General features: G+C 38.2%; 1 protein-coding gene across 1 annotated transcript in view; it reads right to left on the bottom strand.

Moving 5' to 3' along the window:
• Positions 1-655: 655 nt before the first annotated feature.
• The window catches only part of LOC145995248 (phospholipase B1, membrane-associated-like), a 38,604-nt gene continuing 16,715 nt past the window's right edge, over positions 656-22,544 (bottom strand). The window contains exons 3-7 of the mRNA XM_083131815.1: positions 15,459-15,685; positions 13,356-13,515; positions 9,116-9,255; positions 5,584-5,752; positions 656-1,786 (exon numbers count right to left, since the gene is read on the bottom strand). Of these exons, the coding sequence (XP_082987941.1) occupies positions 1,626-1,786; positions 5,584-5,752; positions 9,116-9,255; positions 13,356-13,515; positions 15,459-15,685 (857 nt within the window). The 3' untranslated portion in view covers positions 656-1,625. The remainder of the gene's footprint in view (positions 1,787-5,583; positions 5,753-9,115; positions 9,256-13,355; positions 13,516-15,458; positions 15,686-22,544) is intronic.

Here is a 22,544-nt window from a genome sequence, read left to right as displayed (position 1 = left end):
CCTTTGCAGCTGTTATCCTTTCTCAGAATGATTGAGTTCGCGGATATTCACATCATACATCTCAGATTTTTTTTCCATACGGCAAAGACCATGTGGTTGAGGTCAGGTGGCTATGGTGGCCATTCCCCTTCTCCCAATCCAGCGCCCGTGAAATATGTCATCCAGCCAGCCACGCTGTATAAATTTCCAATTTTCACATATTATAAACAAAATAGGTTCTTTTTTTATGCGTAGAACCGATATTTATATTAACATTAATTAGATCCTTGCATACGGATGCTACAATTACTTTTTAAGGGGAGATAATATCATTCTAGAAAAGAAACATCCTTTGTTGCCATGGTATAAGCGAAGAGAAACCCCTGCAACATCCCCTCTTTCCCTGCCGCCTTTAATGTGTACCCATTCAAGCGCAGTCAGATTTATACATTTATAATTTATAAAATACGTATTAAATATTTTTATTCTATTTTTATTTCCGTTACCTACGTTTCTTTTAAACTTTCAAGGCACAATATATTCCGGATACATACTAAAGTGTCAAAAAATGGTTTAAAGGAACAGATGAAAACAAAACGGTGGTAACAAAATTATGGAAAATTTCGTGAAACGTAGTTCCAATACAAAACAGAGATGTCGCATTTTACAACAGTATGCATTTATTATCTTAGTATTTTATTAAAGTATCAGTTTGTACCACTGCACTACACTTTAATTGCGGAAATCACAGTTAAAAATATCGTACACTGTATCATTGTTCTGTATTACAGAAGGCTACTAAGTAATACAAATTGCAAGCTAATGTACACATTATCTTCCAAGAATAAATCATAATAGGTGGATTGGTTAACGTAATTTGGGATATATTTACTTTTATTTGTTAGGGTTCTGGCTATTTTTTCACATCAGTTACAGTTGATCATTTTCCCGCTCTTTTGACGTAAAAATTCTGTTCAGTAAATGAACCAAAATAAATTATAATGTCAAATGACTGAGGTCCGTTCTCTACAAATTCGACGTCTGTCCACAGTGGCCTGTCCTGGAATTTCTCACCCTTAGATTGGGTAAAGATGAGTTATATTATACCAAATTTTCATGCATTCGATATTCTTTATGTGTTTGGCCGAAGCGGAGGGGAAGGGTTGTGCACCCGCTTCCGCTAAACGCACGGCCATGAAATTAGGCGGGTGATAGAAGTTCGCGGTTGCCACATCGGAGCATAACACCGTGTGTTCGGAGGTAAAGAGCACTCCGATGTGTAGATATGGTACTCCATTTCAGGGGCCTCTAACGAACTTTAAATACACGATCACCAGCTCTGTATCGAATGGTGCCTCGAACTAGACAACGCAGCCCGGTTGACGTTGCCACACAGTGCGCAGGAACCAGCGACTTTTGTCCCGCTCTAGCTTTGCTTTTCCCACATGTGGCACCAGCGCAATTCTGCCTAGCTTCCTATTTTCATGGCAGTGCGTTTAGGCACACCCCTGACTATCCAGCGGTAAGCATGCTTGTCCAGGAGGTGGCAGACTTGTCTCCAAGCTGTTTTCAATGTGTTTGTAGGAACTTGGAACTTGTAGAGGGTTTCAGTTTCTCGCATTCTTCAGCACAACACACACAACACACTACCACTGTCTGCCACTAAGGAAGAACCTTTTGGAGTTCTCTTTGGTGAACAAATATGGCGCCTCTTCGGAAGGACACAGGAACCGCCTGTACAAGGGGAGGTGCTCAGCGCTCTTTAGGCCTATAGGCTCCAACAGATTGTTCCACAGTTCGTTAGCGGCTGAAAAATAATAACAACAATATAATAATTATTGAAATAGAAATAAGGACATAGATATTTCCAATTGTTTTGTCTATATCTTGCCTCGATTCTTCAAATAATAAAACAATTATTGTTTAAATAAAAAAAAACTAAAAATATAGTTGGCATTAATGTAATGTATACTTGTTTTGCAGTTTCTGTTAACTTACTCATTCGACATTTTCACTCATAAGCATGTGTCTTTTTCATGAGATAAAATAATTTGTATATCTCTTCGTGCAAGTCACATAATGAAGCCATTTTATGGTTTAGGCAAAAACTCGTTCTTGTCTAGATTAATATTATTATTATAATATTACATATTAATATTATTATTGAAAACAAATTATTTTTGCAAAAGTGAGTTCGTTTGAGGAGGTAATTCACATCATTGAGAATCTGCAAACAGTTACTGGTGTAGGCAGAATTTCTTATTTCGTAAGAGGCTGGAATTGTAAAGGTGGATAGGACATAGCTGCTTTCTAGGGGTGCGTGACACACAATAACATATTTTGTTTATTTAGAACTTCCTACAGTCAAAAATGGCAATCGGGGTCATTTTAGTGAAGTTTTGCATTTATCACTTTGGTTTTCCCGTGTTCTTCACTGTTTTTCTTTGAAAATGTTGATTTTCTCAAAATTTCAAAGGGGCTGTAGACCCATCACCCCCTTTCCTCTTTGTACGCCAGTGCAATCAGTATAAAAATATGAAGGTAGGCGTGCAATATTAAATAAAGTGTAGGATAAAATATAACAAGTTAGCCAGGAAATACCTAAGAAATTTCCAATAACAAAAATGAACCATTGGCTTTCCACTTGTCAGTTTGTTCATAGAGCTCACAATTATTGATTCTCCATGGATACTTTTCGACAAATAAAAGAATATCGGTGTATGAATCTTGCAATTTATTGGCTTGCTTATGTGTCAACTATTGATCGGTAAAGAAACGAGAGGCCTGATTACCAGTGACTCATATTGCATGTTAACCTTCCACTCCCATGTTCATACGTGGGGAAACTCCCATAGTTTAGTAGCGTGACACTTATGGAAAAGACCATAATTACCAGTATTGACATTCTCAACGTGTTTTGACAACCCAACATTGACATATGCTGAGTCAGTATTAGACAACAAACTTAAGCTAAACAACATAACATGATGAAGTTTGTTCGTTCGTTGGTGTGAAACTTGTCAAACGTAAAGGGGGGATTCATTTTGACTAAATGACTGGTAAAATTGAAGAAATTATTGCTGTTTTTGTTGTTACTTAAAAGCAACCACTTTGTACAGAAGATATTGTCTTTCCAAATAGATAGAGAATATTTTTGTTCAATATATCTTAAAAAATTTAGAAAAGGAATATGATAAATAAGTCGATTCTTATATCCCTCACTAAGGTCAGAGAACAAGTGGAAAATTACAATATGAAATATGATGAAACATAAGATTGTAGTGTCTATTGTATTATTTTCATACATTTAATACATACTGTAATTTTTGCATTTCTTTTTCTTGATCCCAGTGATGTACTTGGTTTTTATGCCTTGCTCACCATTAAAATAAATATTATCATTATTATTAATGGCATAACAAATTACGGATTCAGTAATGCAAGCTGAGATGAAGCAACCTATGTTCGCGTAAAGAAAGGGACAATGAAGGAAACTAGAAACCCCAAACTAATTACAATAAGTCTACAGGAAGGAAGTGCCACGCAAACAAGACACTTCACCCCATCATTACATTGCCAAATCCTGGTAAATCTAAGGAGAATCAAAGAGGAGTGACCAAGAGTCTGCATCGGAGGAGAGCAGCAGGAGGAACAGCTTCGTACCTGCAAGTTCAGTGACGTCACTCGCACTCTATACTCCTGGGAAACTAAACCTTTGCCTTTATGACGTACAAGCGGGTACATGTTGAAAATTCGACGTCAGCGCCCCAGGGTTGGTTGGTTGATTTGGTGTTATAAGTCCACTCTGTACACAGTAAGCCTAATCTTGACTGGACCTACAGTTTAAAGTGTGATCCGAACCACTATGTGCCTCCAAAGGGTATCGAACCCGGGACCCCTTGATTAACCATTAAACAGCCGAGCCGGTTTTCGAAAGTAACCCCTCTCTCGCCGCGGACTTTGCCCGCGATTTTTAAATTTTTACACTTATTTCAGAAAAACGTTATATCTCTCAGACTATTTGAGCAATCTACTTCGGATAACTTTTGTTTGAAAGCAAAAACATCGGAGCACACGACCGTGTACAATTCAGAAAGCCCAAGTGAGAAAAACGGGGTTGGGAGGGGCCAAGTCCCCAAATTTCAATGAAAAAATCTGGCGTTCGCCCCCTCTTCTCCCGTTATTTTGGAAAAAGGGCGCAAACTTTTGCATTGTTTTAAAAGAATATACCTTTTGCAACAAAGTGAAACTTGTTCCAAGTTTCTAGTCCTCATACAGGCTGAAATATGACGCAATATGTACAATCCTGCATTTTGGCAAAAATGGCTAATTTGCATATTAGAGAAAGGGGGAGGGGGGTTTCTTCCACATAACATTTCAAAGTCTTATCTCAACATCTGTCAGCGTTTACAACCTCACATACAAGTATGAAGGTCCTAAAAGCACGTGAATGTTGTAATCGGCACCATGGGTCATATATGACCCATTGGCTGTTTTCGCCTATACTTTCTATGGGTTATATATGACCCATTGGCTGTTTAAAGGTTAAAAGACAACGACGCTACGAGTGCGCCATTGGCAGTGGGGGGCGAGGGGAGGCAGTTCCCCCCTCTTCGCCGCATTTGCCCGCGCGCTATGCTAAACCTTATCTACAAGTACAAAGGGAAATATACTGTGTTTGCGCCCCCCCGTTTTGGAACCCAATCGCCGCCACTGGATCGGGGAGGCCCTATCAACGCCACAGGGTTTCTCTCTTCTTGGTAGAGTAATAGTAGTGATATGCTTGTGTGTTATACAAGATGTTTAGTGCTCAATTAACTGGGGGAAAACTTAAAATTATACTTCTTATGGTTTCTGCCAGTAGTGTGAGAACATGTTAAAAAATGGGTTTCAACAGAGTAATAATAAGTTACATAAGCACTCATAAACATGGAAATGAAGGAAACTTCACATAAAGGAATTAATTAGTAATGTATTCACACGCCCGGATTCTCCAATAAAAGCGATCCCGGATCTGACTGTTCTATTCTGCGCAACAATGCAAGGAAGCTACAAAGGTCTGCCTAAAACACTTTGCCGTATACATTTCTCTCACGCCCATGACATGACTGCCCTCCCCGTGGAATAGTGGTAAGTAACATCGTCGCCTGTAATTACTATATTGCGTTCAATTGTCGTCCGCCGCTTTTTTGCCACTGTACTTTAATCGTGACGATGAAGATGAATTAATGCTAATGCATAGAAAAGCAAGCATGATCATACCTGGTCCTAGACTCGAACCCACGAATGCTCGAAGTAGATATGGATACGGGAAAAGACAACAAACAAAACCCATCTGCGAAATTCGGATAAAGTATTCCGTCACCTTGTGATGCTGAAACAGTATTGAAACAAACAGATCTGTCCGAGGCTCAAACAAACATCCCTCCAATTAGCAAGACGTACTGACAACTACCCAACGGAAAAAGAGAGAGCGCTGTTCTGACGAAACAGTTGAAGCATGCAACTTCTAAATCCATCATAGGCAAAATAGTTCTATACAATTAATTTAAATGGATATATTATAACAGAATAGCAAATAGTATTAAAGGTAGTGATTCTTACCTAATGCTTGTCCTTTTTGGCTGAAGTGGAAGCAGTCCACAGAATAGTAAGAAATATCCTCTGTTTCGTAGCCTCTTCCGTCTTTTATCCTGGGTAGTATCCAGTTGTTGTTGTACTCCTGGTACACTACTGTGAAATCTTCTTTACCCTCATATCTCCCGCTGTTTATCTGTATTTAAGAAATATTACATCAGAATGAAAGCAAATATGGCCTTTATATGTAGGGCGAAACAATTTTAAAAATAATATAGTCAGATTATTCTCGAAACATCTCCAACTGACGCGCGAAGCTAGCTGACAAGCCTATCAACTGTGTAGAGCGTGAGCAAGAAGGTTAGCGATAGGTGCTGGGTGGAGATGACGTCAGCGGCTCGCTTGCTGATTGGATGCTTCTGGAGTTATGACTCGTTCCCAAGCTGCAAATGCAAAACAGTCAGGGATGTTACGGAAACAACCTCACTGTAGGTTGCCCATAGAAAAAGTAACGAGTAACTATTTACGTGTTTAGGAAGCGAAATTGAACTTGAACTCTCGTCGCCCTTATTGAAAAATTAAGTATTACAATTCTTACTTGTTATTACAGTCTCTTCCTAAATGGAAAATACAGAATCCCAAATGTGTCAATTGACACCAATTTTTTGACTCCAGTAACATCTTAAAGTGCATAAACTGCTAATGATGTTCTATTAATGCATCAAAAGGTACTTTTATTTGCTGCTGTTATTGTGATGCACTAAAAATGCATTAAACGAGAAGATGATTTCAAAGACATCAAACGAAAATTACACTTTTATCTGTGTCAATTTGTGAACGCTTGACTCCATGCATTTTCCTTCTGTGCGTAAAAATCTTTATTTCCTACAATATTTAATTTTGTTTTCAATGCGTATAAACAAAAATTGCTGTTTTTCTTAATCTCACATGTGGAAATTTTTGGAACTTTTTATCAAAAATATCTTCAAAAATGACATCCAGAACTTCTTCCTCTTAAATCATAGGAATGGGTTATCTATTTTTATTTTATGTTGTTTAGCGACGAGTTTGTGCCATCTTTGATTAATCGCGACGCTGAGTGATGATTACATGAAATGGATGGTTATTCACAATGAACATCTACGCCCAGGCCGGGACTCGAACCAGGAAACTACGATGCGATATCTAAAGTCGACCAATTAGCGCGCTCAGCCATCAAGTCTCCAGGATGAAGTACAGCACGGGGTTTAAGGGCAGTTGCGACTCTGAGGAGGGGCAGGGTGACTAACCCCCGCCAGGAAATCGGCTATACAGGCGTTCCCAAACTTTTTCGTTTCACGGCGCCCTTAGTGTTTCAAGATTTTTCCGCGGCGCCCAAGTCAGAACATGGGCCTTGATATGATCCATATTTTTACGTGATGTCATAACTTTAAAATGTGTCACTAATATATTTCTTTTGTGAAAGAAAGCGTAATTCTCATGTTATTATATGTAATATTGCACCTTGTTTGTAATGTATATCTTTTGTTTAATGTTTATTGTATTTTATGCTTTATTATGAGTAGTTTAATGTATCTTCATGTTTGCGAGAGTGCGCTATGTGAATTTGTATTTCTATACATGTATAGATGTCAGTTTTGTTGGTAGCATCTTTTTGTAGATAGTGAATGATTCATCTGTACTTGAATCTGTGTTCTGGAAAATAGTATAAAAGCGAGGATATCGCGCAAGAAATATCACACTTTCGCCACGGATCGTCGAAGATTTTAAACTTAAAAAGAACTCCTCGGTGTTGTGGCCGCGGTGGCTCAGTCGGTAACGCGTCTGACTACCATGCTCAAGGTCCCGGGTTCGATCCCCGGCCGGTTCAAATCCGGGAACTTTTCTAACGGTGGAAGCGGCCCCGGCGCCTACCCAGCGTCGAATAACATGGGTACCCGGGGGAAACCCTGGGGGGTAAAGGCGGTTAGGGGCGTGATGCTGATCACATCACCTCCACTCACGACCGGATCAAGAAAGTGTGGGGCGTTACCCCCACACCCCCTATACGCCTTCATGGCGTGGTGCAATGCACAGGGGAACACTTTACCTTTACGGTGTTGTGCATACATCTTGGTATGGTAGTTCGGGGCGCAAGGTAAGCCTATGTGACCATAGGTATGCCGATGGCCATGCATTGATGCTATGCACAATACTGCAACCATTGTTCGTTAAGAAATAAAGCTAGCCTAATGATTAATTTGGAATAAAAGGCTAAAGAGCAAATATTGGCTCAGTTATTATTGCATACTATCTCTTGGTGTGGTAGTTCGGGGCGCAAGCTAGGTCTATGTGATCATAGACATGCCGATTGCCACGTATTGAGTTTATGCGTTTTTAGTTGAGTCAATTCATCGACAAAGCGAAATCCTCGCCTTCGTCTCAAGTATATTCGCATTATAATTGCCATAAATAAAGAATAAAACCTTTCAGTTTATCTACTGCAGTAATGTGGTTTTATTTCTCTGTGCTGTGAATATTGTCTTTGCCTAACACTATCCCTGTACCTGAGAGGAGTCTGTACTTCACCGAGTCTCATCGTTCACCGCTGAGTATTATTGAGTTATTAATAATAAGAATAATACAACGATATAGTAACAAATCTAATAATAGTACGTCTTAATAATATAAACTTGAACGTATCAGCCTATCTAACACTTGCAACGCTCAGTTAGTGTGGTTAGGTGTTGCTTGCCTTAAGTTAAAAATAAACACCTATTTTAAATTCAGAAACATTTTTTGTGTAAAAAGTACTAAATAATCACATAGCTATTTGGATTGATGCGATGGTCCGATTCAAAAAAAACATGTGTAGACTAACAAGAAAGTGTCATTTCAGTGAGAATATTGGAACATTTCGCGGCGCGTCTGTAAGCTAGCCACGGCTCCCCAGGGTGCCGCGGATCACACTTTGGGAACCACTGGGCTATAATATTTATTTGCATAATTATTACCATACACATTATTCTGTTGACTTTCGAACAATTGAGTGTTTTTGTGTAACTTCTTTCTGTAACATTGCCTGATACCCCTCTCCTTTCCTCCAATATTTTTCCGGCTTTGTAACTGGGCAAGGGTTATGAATGTCAGTGTTTCTTAGGTACAGTCATGGGCAATTCTGGGTTGTAACGATCCTATTTAAAGCATATGAAGTCCTTGCAACCCAGAACTGTCGCTGACTGTACAAGGAATCTGTGAAAATATGTTAGACAGCCATCTTTCACAGCATAATTTCTAACGTAAATAAATAATTCAAGAAACGTTCAAGTGAATTTCGAAGTCAAACTCTAACCCCCTCCCTAACTATGTGTATTTTCATTTGGATAAAAATGAAAAATGATTTTTTTTGTACATAATGAGAAAAAAACACACAAGAAGAAACAAAGAAATAAGCTATGTCAATAGAAAAATCCGTCATTAATCATTAATTTGTGATGGATATCAAGCACGTTTGCGTGCTTCTATTGTCATCCAGTGATCCGTGGCCCCATGAAGGGAGCTCTTTGATTGGTCAACTCACCAGGTCCCGCTCTGCTTGTCGATACTCAGCCACTCCCCTCGACAGATCGGCTTTGTCCCCGCGCGCCGCGCATGCGCACAGCACGTGATCGAACAGAGAACACAAAAATGGCTTCCTCATGCTGGTGGAAATTGACACATCTGATCGAAAGCAGAAAAGAACTGTCATTTATATGCCTTAAAACTAGAACAACATATTTTTTACATATGAAAAATAAATAAATCAGTATTATAAATTAATTATAATATGAGAGTGCTAGAAATAACGTATAATTAAAATCAAACTGGAAAATTCATTACATGAAAAGATTTTTGAGTTAAGACATATGTTTGGCTCGTATATAGGGTGGTTGTCAATAGATGGCACTGTAATATGTACAGTGCTTCTAATGTCTATAAAGAGACACATTGTCATGAACTATTTTCGACTATAGCTGTGGGTATTGCTCGCAATTTGTCTCTACGACATGTCTTGATTTTTTTTTTTTTCATGTGCAATTTTCACGAGACAATTATACATATACACAAGAAGCTACGATGTGTCTCTTTTAATCTCGTGAATGAAAGAGCCTATTTCGTTGTCGACCTTGCTTCGAATAACATAATAATGTGGAAAGTTTGAGGTAGAAATTTTAACATGAAAATGTGGTAAATTTGCAATAAAAGGACACATTAATAGAAGTTGGATTAATTTAACAGCCAATAAGGGCAATTAACACTTAATATTTTCTGACTAGCCTACAATTTAACCACTTTTGTGCATATTTCAAAATGCGGTAAAGTTCAAAGGAAAAATTATCTTTCCAGCATGTAATTATACTGCAATAACTGACTATAATTTTATGCCTGCTAAAATTAACGGCAAATTTGAATATATAAAAAAAGGTTATGCCTTGAAATTCCAATCTTTGCAGGTAGAATCGCCAGTTGTTGACTGACTATAGTGGAGTCGATGTTAGGACCGGTGTCCATTCACAGCGCAGAACGGTTATGTTTCCCTGCTGGCTGCTTCGAGGAGGAGGAGGGATTTTAATGTTACCGCTTCTTGCTCAAGCGGTAGGCCTAATTGGTTTGTGACAGCAAGTCCTTCGTAGATAAAAGCGGTAACAGAGGGTCATTGCCATGAAGGCGGTCCCCGCACCGACTGAAACACCGACTCCACTTTAGTTTATAGTTTTACGGGATACAGGGAGTGTGTAGCTTCGTAACAGTTTCGAGAAGGAGAATAAAGTGTACCAACTATACTCTATCCCGGGAATCTCTGGAGCAAGGCCGAGCATGCCGCGAGAAAGCGAGCGGGGGAGCGAAGCAAGGAATGATAACTGCAGTCGCGTCTCCTCTCTACGCAATCCCATTCCCTCTCACGTGTTCATTGGTCGAGTCCTATTGAATCACTACCTGCGCAGAGACTTGCTTTCGTTCGCTCGCTCCAGAGATTCCCGAGACAGAATATATCAATGCTACCTAGTAGCGATGATTGGGTGTTAAATCTGTCGAGGAGAGAGGGAGGGGGGTGGCAAGGACAGTTACTTTTTCTTGATAGACGAAGCTTAGCATTAAGAGACCATAGTGCGGGGGGTAAAGCAGGCCCGTAGCCAGGCAGGGGCCAGGGGGGGCTGAGCACCTCCTGGAAGTACCGTCAGCCCTCTTGACATTAGGTAAAACTATTTTGTGTAATTTGTTTGTAGTGAAAAGTGAAAATGTAGACAGCAGATATTATTCTGCTCACAACTTTGCTGAAGGATAAATTCAGGGAGCATGAACAGCAGCTATTACATCGTTCATCTTATTTATAAGAAGAAGTCTTAAGTAGCGGCAAGTATTTAGGAGATTCTCTTCTCTAGATTTCAGAAAGTTCCTTCACAGGGGAGCTTCTTTATCTGTACCTTCGTTGCCCATGTTGCGACCTCCCATTTATACAGAAATCTGTGACTTTGATGTCATCATGCAAATTCCCTCCGCATCTGCGTCAAAGTTAACAGCTCCCAAGTTTTGAGAACGAAGGGGAGTTTTATTGTTTCGGCCGGGGAGTGGAATGTACGGTAGGCCCTATGATTGATATCATCAAATGTAGTATGGAGTGTGTAGTAAGGGATGATTTCAGTAGCAGCCAATTAACACTTCAAGTGATATTTTAAATGATATAGAAAAATGTAGTATTTGTGTGATATTTCTAAACTTTATGTAACGTAATGACCTCCCCCCCACACACACACACATAAGTTACCTTCATTTAACACTGTTAAACTTTAGAAAAATGGACTTGATTTACAAAGCCCCCCCTGATAAACCGTGAGCCCCCCCTGGAGATCAATTCTGGCTACGGGCCTGGGGTAAAGAGGCAAAAAGTGGAGGGGGAACTGTCCCTCATAACCGCTGTCACTGCTGCTGCCTCACGAAAACGTGTGGTAAAACTTAACGAAAAACATATATTCCGTATTGTACCAATATACTACATAGTTCGTGTTAAGAGATTAAATATTTAAATTCCTTAAAATTTGGATTTGATTTTACAGGGTGGAGCATTTTCGATTACCAAGTTTGAAAATAATATACTCAGCCCTAGAGACAATGAAACTCCAAAAATGTGACATCTTTTTCACTACACTTGTCCATTTATATACATGCCACGTAGACTTTACTACTGCGCTTTGTGTGCATTTGCTACAGTTATTTGTGAAACGCTATGTCTGCCAAATTAAAACTTTTCGGATTTATTTGAAAATAGAGAGTTGGCTACACTGCGTGGACGGACGATGACGGAAACAACTTTGTGGCCTTGACTATCAGCAGCGCATAACCCCGCATTTCCATGACCGTGTCATGCAAAGTGTTCGTAATCGTCTTGTGCAGTGCATTGCTAAACAAGGTGGTCATTTGGCAGACGTAGTGTTTCACAAATAACTGTAGCAAATGCACACAAAGCGCAGTAATAAAGTCTACGTGGCATTTATGTAAATGGACAAGTGTAGTGAAAAGGATGATATAAAATCTTTGAAGTTTCATTGTCTCTAGGGCTTAGTATATTATTGTCAAACCGGCTAATCGAAAATGTTCATCCATGTATTTAGGAACGAATAAAGAAGGATTTTCCGTACCCGTGGCATCTATAGGTCTTTTCTACTCTTACGGCGGGCGCTTTATATGCTGTCAAAGGAAGTGTGGATCGGGGAATACGCCTCAGACCAACCAAACAACAGCGGTGGCGCCCAGAGTTACGACGTCGAGGGGAGGAACTACTACGTGCACCTCGTTCTACAGGCTGCTGTGTTTCTTATCGCGCTGGATTGGTCGCTTTCCTGCTCCCCACTTCCCTTGCCAGCACGTAGAGTGCCCGCCGTAAGACTGGAAAAGAGCTATAGTGAATGCTATCGAGTCTCAAGAGTTTCTTGATTTATATAAATTGTATGTTTTTTTAAAAAAAGGAAATGAAAGTGTCAAGGTTTAATTATGTCTAGCAGGAGCGTATATTCTAGGCTAGCTAGGCTATCTGCGAAGCCTGAAGTCTAGAGAATAAAATACAGGAGGAAAATCGATCAGAAATTGTAAATAAAATTATTCATATGAGTGAAATGATGATGGTGATTCTGGAGTTGGCAACCTGATTTCTTATGAGTTGGCAACCTGATTTCATATGAGTTGGCAACCTGATTTCTTATGAGTTGGCAACCTGATTTCATATGAGTTGGCAACCTGATTTCTTATGAGTTGGCAACCTGATTTCTTATGAGTTGGCAACCTGATTTCATATGAGTTGGCAACCTGATTTCTTATGAGTTGGCAACCTGATTTCTTATGAGTTGGCAACCTGATTTCTTAGGAATTAGCAACCTGATTTCTAAGGAGTTGGCAACCAGATTTCTTATGAGTTGGCAACCTGATTTCTTATGAGTTGGCAACCTGATTTCTTAGGAATTAGCAACCTTATTTCTAAGGAGTTGGTAAACTTATTTCTATTCATAGCCTAGTACCACGTGACATAGTGAGATAGCCCAGATATTGGACTCAGTATACGCCACTGATGTCTAGGTTTGTCTAGGTTTGTCTAGGTTTGTCTAGGTTTGTTGACATATGTAAACTTAGGATAAATTAGTTGTCAGCCTGGATCTAATGAACCTCTCGTGGCTCAGCGGTTGAGAAACACTGGAGAGGCAGAGGTAGAAAGGTGGAACAAAATATGAAAAAATAGCTACAGAAATCATAACTTTTGAAAATGAATTATAAATACTCAAAGCACTTACTTGTGACGGCAAGAAGATTGACGAAGGCCCTTGGCACTCGATCCCTGAACAAATCCAGAACCTTAGCTATCTTCCTCGCGTGGTCCTCAGCAGTGTTGTTCGTTTCGTTGAAGCATCTTCTGGAGCACAAATTGTTGCGTCCAATGAGCACGGTGATCATCTGCAGGAAGAAGTCAGTGAGTCATGGTAAGGTAATGTTTCATATTACTAAGCTCGTCGTTACCTGTGATTTTTTTAGGGGTTTCAACTACTGAAAATATATTTTGAGTGCAATTAGGAACAGAATGTGGATTTAGGCGTAGGGATGTGACGACCCCATTGCCCAGTGGCTTGTTCACTGCAGTTAGTCAGCCAACAGAGTGAAGTGGTCAAAATTTTGCTTTGTTGGGATTTACAGAGCTGTCCTGTCATGGTTCTGTGAGCGTCCCAGAATTGGCAGAGGTGGGGTATGATTGGTGGACTACTATGTGGTCCTCCCAGCTAGATCCGAGGGATCCACTGACCAACGAAAGGTGCGGTCCTCCGTTCATATTGGGGGTTAGGCGTAGAGCTGACAACTCTGCACTGTAAAAAGACATGTCAAGAAACAGCAACATGGGGTCATGGATGTTCCCAAGGTAAAATATTCCGAAGGTAAAATACTACCTAAAGGAAATTGGTAAGGATCGATCTTACCCAGGATAGGGACAGATGGAAGGCTTGTGTTGCTGCATCCATAAACCTTTTTGTTTAAGAAGGCTACAGCGTTAGTTTGTTAGTTACCGAAATTTTTATATTGTCTCTAAAGCCAGAAGGGGGTTCTGACCCTAGAATTTTTCATTGTTTTCTTTTAAGACAGTCCAGTCCGACTTTTTTCAATTGTTTACTATAAGTTTGTGAGAAATGAACACATCTGGCACGTTTGCTTTTGCAATTAATGTTTGCGCAATTCAATTACAAAAATATCGTCGTTGCAATTAAATAGATTTGTTAAAATATAATGAGGATGTGTATTCTAGGCTGGCACGGCAATCTGCGAATCCCAGAGACTAAAATTCAAAACAAAAATCTATTAGAAAATGTGCATGAAATTGTTAATTTCAATAAGATGGTGATGGTGCTTCTGGAGTTGGAAACCTGATTTCTTATGAGTTGGCAAACTGTCCTGGCTTCATCAAGAATTTTGCTAAAGTCCACAAGTTCTTCAGTTTTGACCGCTTAACACGCGGATATAAGGGGACCGGGGGGGGAGGGGAGTCTAGTCTTCGCCGTCCCTGAAAAGCAGTTTTGTTTCCAACATGGATTTTTCCTAACGAGGAGTTTTTGCGCCAATAGATTACAGTAAAAGGAGAAAGGGACATCTAAATAAGATACATTGAAGGTTCCTATCCGGTGGGCTGAACAAGTGCAGGAAAAGGTGCCATTTGCAGCCTTCTGGGCACCATTTTCGATATCTCAAAAGACCAAGATGGCGGTCACATTTTCTGAGATAAAAGTGTCGAGTTTGGATTCGCTTTTAAGAGCACGTCGATCCTTGCCAGCGCAGTGGTCCGGTGTCCGTCCGCCCCATAGCGTGTCCTACATCTCCCACTTGCCAATGCGCACTGCCATCACGAGACCACTATGAGAGTGCATAACATTGTAATTTATGTCATATAAATAATATTATATGTATATTCCTGATTTCAAATTTTTAATCCCACAACGTGAACGAGGAAATCCTCATTTCAGGACATTTTTAGAAGGCTGTTGCGTGTAAAAATATTTAAGCCATATTATATCATTTAATTTGATGTTGTTACTCTTTGCTTATTGTTATTTTCTATTGTTAGTACATTCCAATGTAAAATGGCTAATGCTTTAGTTGAGTTTGAGGTTTGAGTTGGTGTTTTAAGTCCACTATGTGCACAGTAAGGCTTATCGGGACTGGACCTACAGTTTAAAGTGGACTCCAAACCACTATGTGCCTCCACCGGGTATCGAACCCTAAATGGCTAACGCTGTATTTGGAGTTGTTTGCAAAATAAAATAAAATGTGGTGGCAACTCAGTAGCATGTTTTCTGGATTGTACAGAACATAATATTTCCTGATTACATATGCCTTTACCATGAATTTCCACCTACCTTCCAGTCATTCTTAAAGTCAATTCGAGGATCCCTCTTCATCCTTTTGATGAGGCGGATTCCCTGGCTCAGCATATCCTCGTCGAGACTAGCAGCGATCGCCACGTTGAGGCCTGAGGTCGAGAGGTAATGCGGGCCATCGTGCGTTGCGTATCCCATCAGTCGAGGGTTGAACTCCTTCAGGATGTTGGGCAGAGTCAGGAACTCCCTCCACGTCTCTCGGCCTCCTGCAAAGAAAAGGAGTTTTCTTCTACGTAAATATCCGCAAAGGTGAAACCAGTGCCCATCCGTAACACATCATAATAAAAATATAATGATACAATAAAATCTTCCTCGGAGACAGTGAAAGAGGCCCGCTCTTCTCAAAAAAGCTAAAAAAAAATTGTTAAAACACCTTCGTTGTCTCCCAACAGAAATAATGCAGTCTGGATACCTCAGGAATTACTGGCACTATACAAACATTAACACCTTTCGCTATCCCATAGCACCATAATTGGCCTTGTGTTAAGGGGGTTCTAAAGCCATGTTAAAGAATATGCCCAAATTCCCAGACAAAACCGTAGCATTAAGATATATTCGGTAAGTAAGAAATTTTCCGATATGAAAGATTGTTTTATTCACTAGAACCTGAAATACCTATAATTTTGTTCCGATTAAAGGTATTTAAGTAAATAACAGAAAATATAAGGTCTCTGTCATGTTCAAACTGCTGCGTACAAATGGTGTTGAAGTGGTAGTTCTTGTCAAGACAGGTGCATTTTTGTCTTTTATGACCAGTAAGCAAGATTTTGTTGTGAAACAACGAATCCAGTGTGTAGCCGCTAGTACCTGAAATATCATGTGAAAAGGTGAAAACATTTCGTATCATCAGAAAGTAGTGGTTATGTTTATGTTTTTTGAAGTGCCATATCGTCGTGGTGCTAATTTTAGCATACACTGTTGCCAAAATTTCACTCCGTGTTTTCTAACGATATGATCGATCATTACAAGTGCTTGATTGCCCGAAACTCAAACCCAGCTACCAGAGAATAACTAATGTAACTACTACATACTACATATAGGAGAACATCGGGGTTGTGAGAAAAATGGAATAACTTGAAAGGTAAGTCTTATACTTAATTGTTTGTTGCTTGATATTCTCCATTAAAAACAAAACGTTTGTAATATGAAACAGATGCAGAATGTATATTTATTTAATGTTGAGAAAATATAATGTAACTTAATTTCTGCATGAACATAGCTTGAACGTATCTCCACGAGGTTGTAAAATTTTAGGTTATGCATCCAGATATTTATCGTGTTAGGATTCTTACTAGAGCAAGAAATATGCTTCTAATATGGATCACACTGATTACATATTTTATTATATTAAATCAGTATTGCACGAAATGCTCCATCACCATTCTACCCGTTCTATTCACATGTACATCGAATCTTTTACAATTACAAATCAGGCGATTGTTTCACAATTTCATTTTGCCCTTGTACTGTACGTACATGGTTGAACAAGTCGTTCGGACCTGTTTTCGACATTTCTTCTTTCTATTCAGAAACTAGGAGGCAATTTATACAACTTGCAAATATTCATGTACATCTTAGTCTAAGTAAGATTGGATTCGAATAGATTTGCTATTAGATTTCTGAATGTTCTACAATTTATAGAAACCGTTCTGTTATATTATTTCACTGAAGAACGTCAGAAACCTGTTGTGGAAAGTGTATAATTCTCTGTTCTCTTGACCTTTAAGCATTTAGGATAGCTCGTAGTAAAAGTTTATCATAATTTCATGCTTTAAGGTTTGTTCTTAAATTGTAAAAGTACGACAGCTAAGAAACTGAAGTCTACCAATCTACCAATCCATGGTTTGCATGTTCATGGAAAATTTACAAATTAGTATACTTGTATATTAGTAATGATTATTAGCTCTCATATTGTGAAAGTACAAGGGCAATCACATAATTGTGGATAGCATAGAGCATCCTAGAAATCATATTTTGTTTTTATCATGTACATTTAATTCAATATCCTTTGAATTACAGTATGAAGCTTGACTACAACATTAAAATAGTTATTGTCAAACAATTTTGCATTGTAAGAATTTTGTATTTCCAACTGTAAGGTACTCCTTGTTCTAAATAACAATGTACATAAACTTGTGATTTTGCAAACTCGAGTGAAGTGTTGCTGAAATATATTAATACAATTACAAAAAAAACAGTAAGAACTGAATTTCCCTTTCATTATTTTTTTCGTTATTTTACCTCCATCTTCTACCTCTTGCGACAATGAAGATGAATCATTAATTTATGAAATAAATTATGAGGATAAACACAATGAAACCAGGGTTCGAACCTGGACGAACCTGACTCCATAAAGCATTGTACTTGCCACATAATATGAAAACATATCCAACGATTATTTTGTATTTTCCTGTGAATGTAAGGTCCTCCCCGATGGCGCAGCGGTAGCGACGTCATTTTGTAATCAAGAGGAATGGGTTTGATACCCGGTGGAGGCAGATGGTGGTTCGGATTCCACTTTAAACTGTAGGTCCAGTCTCAATCAGTCTTGCATAAAGTGGACTTTTAACATCAAATAAATCAAACTATGAATGTAACAATAAGTGCTGCTATTATTTATTACTTCGTGTTCCTGTTAGGTACAAATTAATGTTTAACAAACATTATAGAGTTGGATCTGAGGCACTGAAGTGAACTCCTATCGTGAAGCAAACCAGTAACCCTTTAATTACAAGACGATATCGTCAACCACTCTAGTACCATTTAGACCCATTATTTTTACATCTATTTACAGAAGATACGTAAGTTTTGTGTTTCATTATTAATATTTAACTTGTCTAAGGTTGTAACAATATAATGAAAATATTTTTTTGAAATACGTTATAAGTTGTCTCATACACGATGTTAATTTTATTTTTATTCTTCTTTTTCAGATAAGCATTTGAGAGTTGAACTTTTGTAAAAGAGGACGACAAAATTGATTAACAATGGCAACTGTACACCATCGCAGCTTCAGGATGCTATGAAATACAAATCGTCAATGAGGATTGTGTAAAATTTACATAACAGTAATATACGCTCTATGGAGTGCATAGGCCTACATTGTTTTTCGTTTCTCCAGATAACTTGGTGCAATGGTGATGATTTACTAGACATCAAAAGTCCATAATCAGCACAAGAAATGATGATGTATGTACGTATTAATATCAGGCTGCAAGTAGACAGAAATTGTGAATTATATTCTAGAGCAACTAAAAGAAAAAACAGTGCCTGTGATGCGATTTGTTTGTCTTGTGTACTAATGAATGGCAAATAATCATTGAGATATTTGTTAGTTGCAATTTTAAGGGATATTTTTAACCAAAACCTAGGACATTCAGTTCGTCCTGAACTGGATGAGTCTCGCACAGCAAGAAGCATACCTCTCAGAGAAACAGATAATGATTTACAGGTTACGAGGAGAAAAAGTACCAAGATACATTGAAACATAATATTAACGTAAATTTTGATGATATCCTAAGTATCTAATTTTAGTAGTCTCGGAAAGCAGAATTTGTTGTACGTACTAATGACTTTTTAAACTAATGACTATTGTATTGTATTTGAGGAAACTAGTTAAATATGTTTCACAACAACGATAACACTTTTCACCGATGACCACCTTAAGACTCATAAAATTATAATTTAGTTAATATATGTTTATACATAAGAATATATGGGTAATAAAATTTAAACTAATTCTCTGTTACTTAAAAATGAAGATCAGGCTTTCATTTTTGTTTGGAAAAATATATTTTTGTAGGAATGTTGATCAACCAAGAAGTTAAGTATTTCTAAGATAATTGTCGGAGATTGCATGTGTATGTACTCATGTCGTAGGCGTACTAATATAAATAAGGTAGGGACACGTACAGTTGTTGGTTTTTGGTGATGGAAATATAACACTAAATTGTAGATAAAGTTACCAATTATCCTTTCTGTGCATAAAGTGTACTTAAAACAAAAAAATAAATAACATGATTATTATTATTGTTATTATTATTATTACAAATTTTAATAATCATCCTTCTTTCAGTCCGGCATTTGCTTGACAATATTGCGAATTTGCGACTGAAGAAAATTATCTTCCATGTAAAAAGTAAAGAAAACTAACACTTAATTTATTTACTAGTTATTTGGAGGATTAACAGACTTACAGTTACTAATTTCAAAAAGTATCTAGTATTAATTGAAAATCTTGTCACTTGTTAATGTAATTAATACGTTACTTCCAAGGACTGGATATCAGCCAAGGCTGCTTAAAGGATTTTTTCTCAGGGAGGCAGTAGTGCTCAGAGTGGGGAGAACGTGGAGTGATGACATCCTACAATTAAGAAAATACTCATAAATCTTCCCCTTCTAGGATAATTTTCGAGGCATCCCACCACCCACTGCATGTTCTCCATGTTGTCCATACAAGCTTCAGCTCACCTTTCCCCAAACTGGGTGAAGCATCCTCCCCAGATAGGTATTTCCACTTCGAGCTCTTGGGGTGCGGCAGAGTAAGATTTCTTATCTTGCCCTTCAGTTCTAAAAGCTCACATTTAACGTTTTATTGTTATTAATATTGTTCTACAAATCAAAGAATTAGAATTCAATTTAATATACCATTGTGTTGAACTTCAGACCTGAGTCCGCTTATCGAACTGCAAACTGAACTCGAATTGCTTCCTTTCCATGAACATCAATCACTTTACTAATGAACAGTTCTTTGTTCTTTGCACTTTCTTTTAGAGATATTATTTTATAAGATGCCTCTTAATTTTCAGTCTTTCGTGGCACCCCGTGATCATGTTTTTACGCTACAATTTCACAATTCGAATTACATGAAGTTCTTCCAGATATCTCAGGGGAGCAAGTGCTCCCTGCCCTCCTTTTCTACGGGCGCCCTTGAAAATTAACATTACGAGTGAATTATAAGCATTTATGCAATAATGTTTTTGTTTCTTTAAAAAGCCAGCCCCCGTGGCGGATTGTTTAGCACATCGCGCTACGACGCCGGTTAAGGGTTCGAATCCTGGCCTGGGCATGGATGTTTGTGAGTGTCCATTCATCAATTTCATCATATCATCACTCATCCCCATCTTCGCAAATTAGCCAAAAGTGGCACAAGAAGCAAAGTATGATATAGCAAATCAGTCAATCAATCAACTTCTTTAAAAAAGTAACATAAAATCTATTGTGTCTGTAACTTTATTTTTAATTTAAGAACATTCAAAATATATATCGTATCAATCGTACGAAACTAAAACGAATACATTACGTGGTTTCTAAAATACTCATTTCTCTTTTGTCTTTCTCTTGGAAAATGGAGGGCCTTCCCGATGGCGCAGTGGTAGCGTCGTCGCCTTATAATCAAGGGGTCCCGGGTTCGATTCCCGGTGGAGGCACAAGTGGTTCGGATCCCACTTTAAACTGTAGGTCCAGTCCCAATTAGCTTTACTGTGCATAAAGTGGACTTAAAACACTAAATCAATCAATCTTGGAAAATGGTATCTATTTTGGAAATCGTCTAAACCTGAAATGTCTACCCAAGAAAATTTTGAGCTAATACTAACGATCACCATCAAACGCAAGCAAGGAAATTCCTAGAACAAACACGTCTTACTGACTTCTATTGTAGACCCAGGACTCTTACGTTTTAATTTTTTCCAAAATTGTTGTATTTCTGTAAATTGTTTTAAGAATGAAACATAACTCCAGAAATAGTAAGTCCAAAGAACTCAATCTTTAGTCACTTATAAGGCAAAGGACTGGAGAATGACAAGAGAGTAACTATGAGAAATATTGATATATTGAAGACGGAACTTCCTGCTGCAAATTTATGAAGAAAATATGGTAAAGTTTTCTGATAAAAGCAAGAAATGTTGTCAAGTAGTGTTGTACAAAATGGATTATCTGTAAGTGTCTTCAAAAGGTGGGTTTCATATGACGTCAGGATCCGCACAACCGCCATGTTTGCAGCCAATTTTATTTGTCGTTTGCAAGGAAATATCCACCACGTAGTGTTCGTTATACCTGCACCAACTACACGTTTATTTTAAATCACGAATATCTGTGTTAGTATCTTCTGTCCGCCGCTTGAATTCCGTATGCTTACAAGAACTGGCCTCAATCATGGCTGCTCGAAGTCATAATTCAACAGTTTTTGACGCAGGCAAAACGCACCTATTATCTCGTAGTCAACGCAGCAGTTGCTTCAAACGTAATTGTATTATTCTTACTTGCTCTGTTTGGTGTATGATCTAACCACACGATTGTTTTCATTTTTTGTTAATATTTTGGAATATTTTGAACTTTTACTACTTTTCATTGCTGATACACTCCCTCTTTTTTTCTGATAAGAGTATCTAACTGATCACATAAAAATCAATAACATTGCTGCACACCTACGAATTTTGTCTAAATTCCACTAATCAACCTGACGTCATCTTTCATCAGTAAATACCCTGATCGACCAACCTGTATGTACTTATCTTGATTATGCGCGTAGATCTGGCAACATGGCACTCGGTTGCCATGACAAATGGTGCTGCCATCTGTTATCGAAAAATTACCGCAAACCTTTAGTACGGCCGCCTTAATATATCTACCCGTAACCCGAGCTTGATAATATCCTCAAAATAGCAAAATTTATATTGATCATTTTCATTGTTCCCAGACTAACCGATTATGACTTACCAACCTCGATCTGTTAATAATACTCTTTCTTATTTATATACATTGTCTATTAATTTCTCAAGAAGAGAGACAAAATAATTCACTATAACTTCTGCTACTCTTGCTGCTATGTACTATTTTATTAACACGATGTATTAACATACTAACAAAACGCCATTAAATGCAGAATACCATAATATCTTGTGTATATTTTGTTCATGTATGATGACAAAAAGCGAATGTTTAATTGTTGGTGTGCCAATTCGTGGCACTCCAATAAATAAATAATGAATCGTAATAAGTAATGAATCAATTGATTTACTGAAGTTGAAAATTAATGTAACCATTAGTGACTGTAGGTGTAAC

The sequence above is a fragment of the Lepisma saccharinum genome, chromosome 11 (assembly GCF_977018435.1).
Source record: "Lepisma saccharinum chromosome 11, izLepSacc3.1, whole genome shotgun sequence".
Taxonomy (NCBI): Eukaryota; Metazoa; Arthropoda; class Insecta; order Zygentoma; family Lepismatidae; genus Lepisma; species Lepisma saccharinum.
Note: the sequence above shows the minus strand (reverse complement) of the source record. Positions and strands in the feature narration are given on the sequence as shown.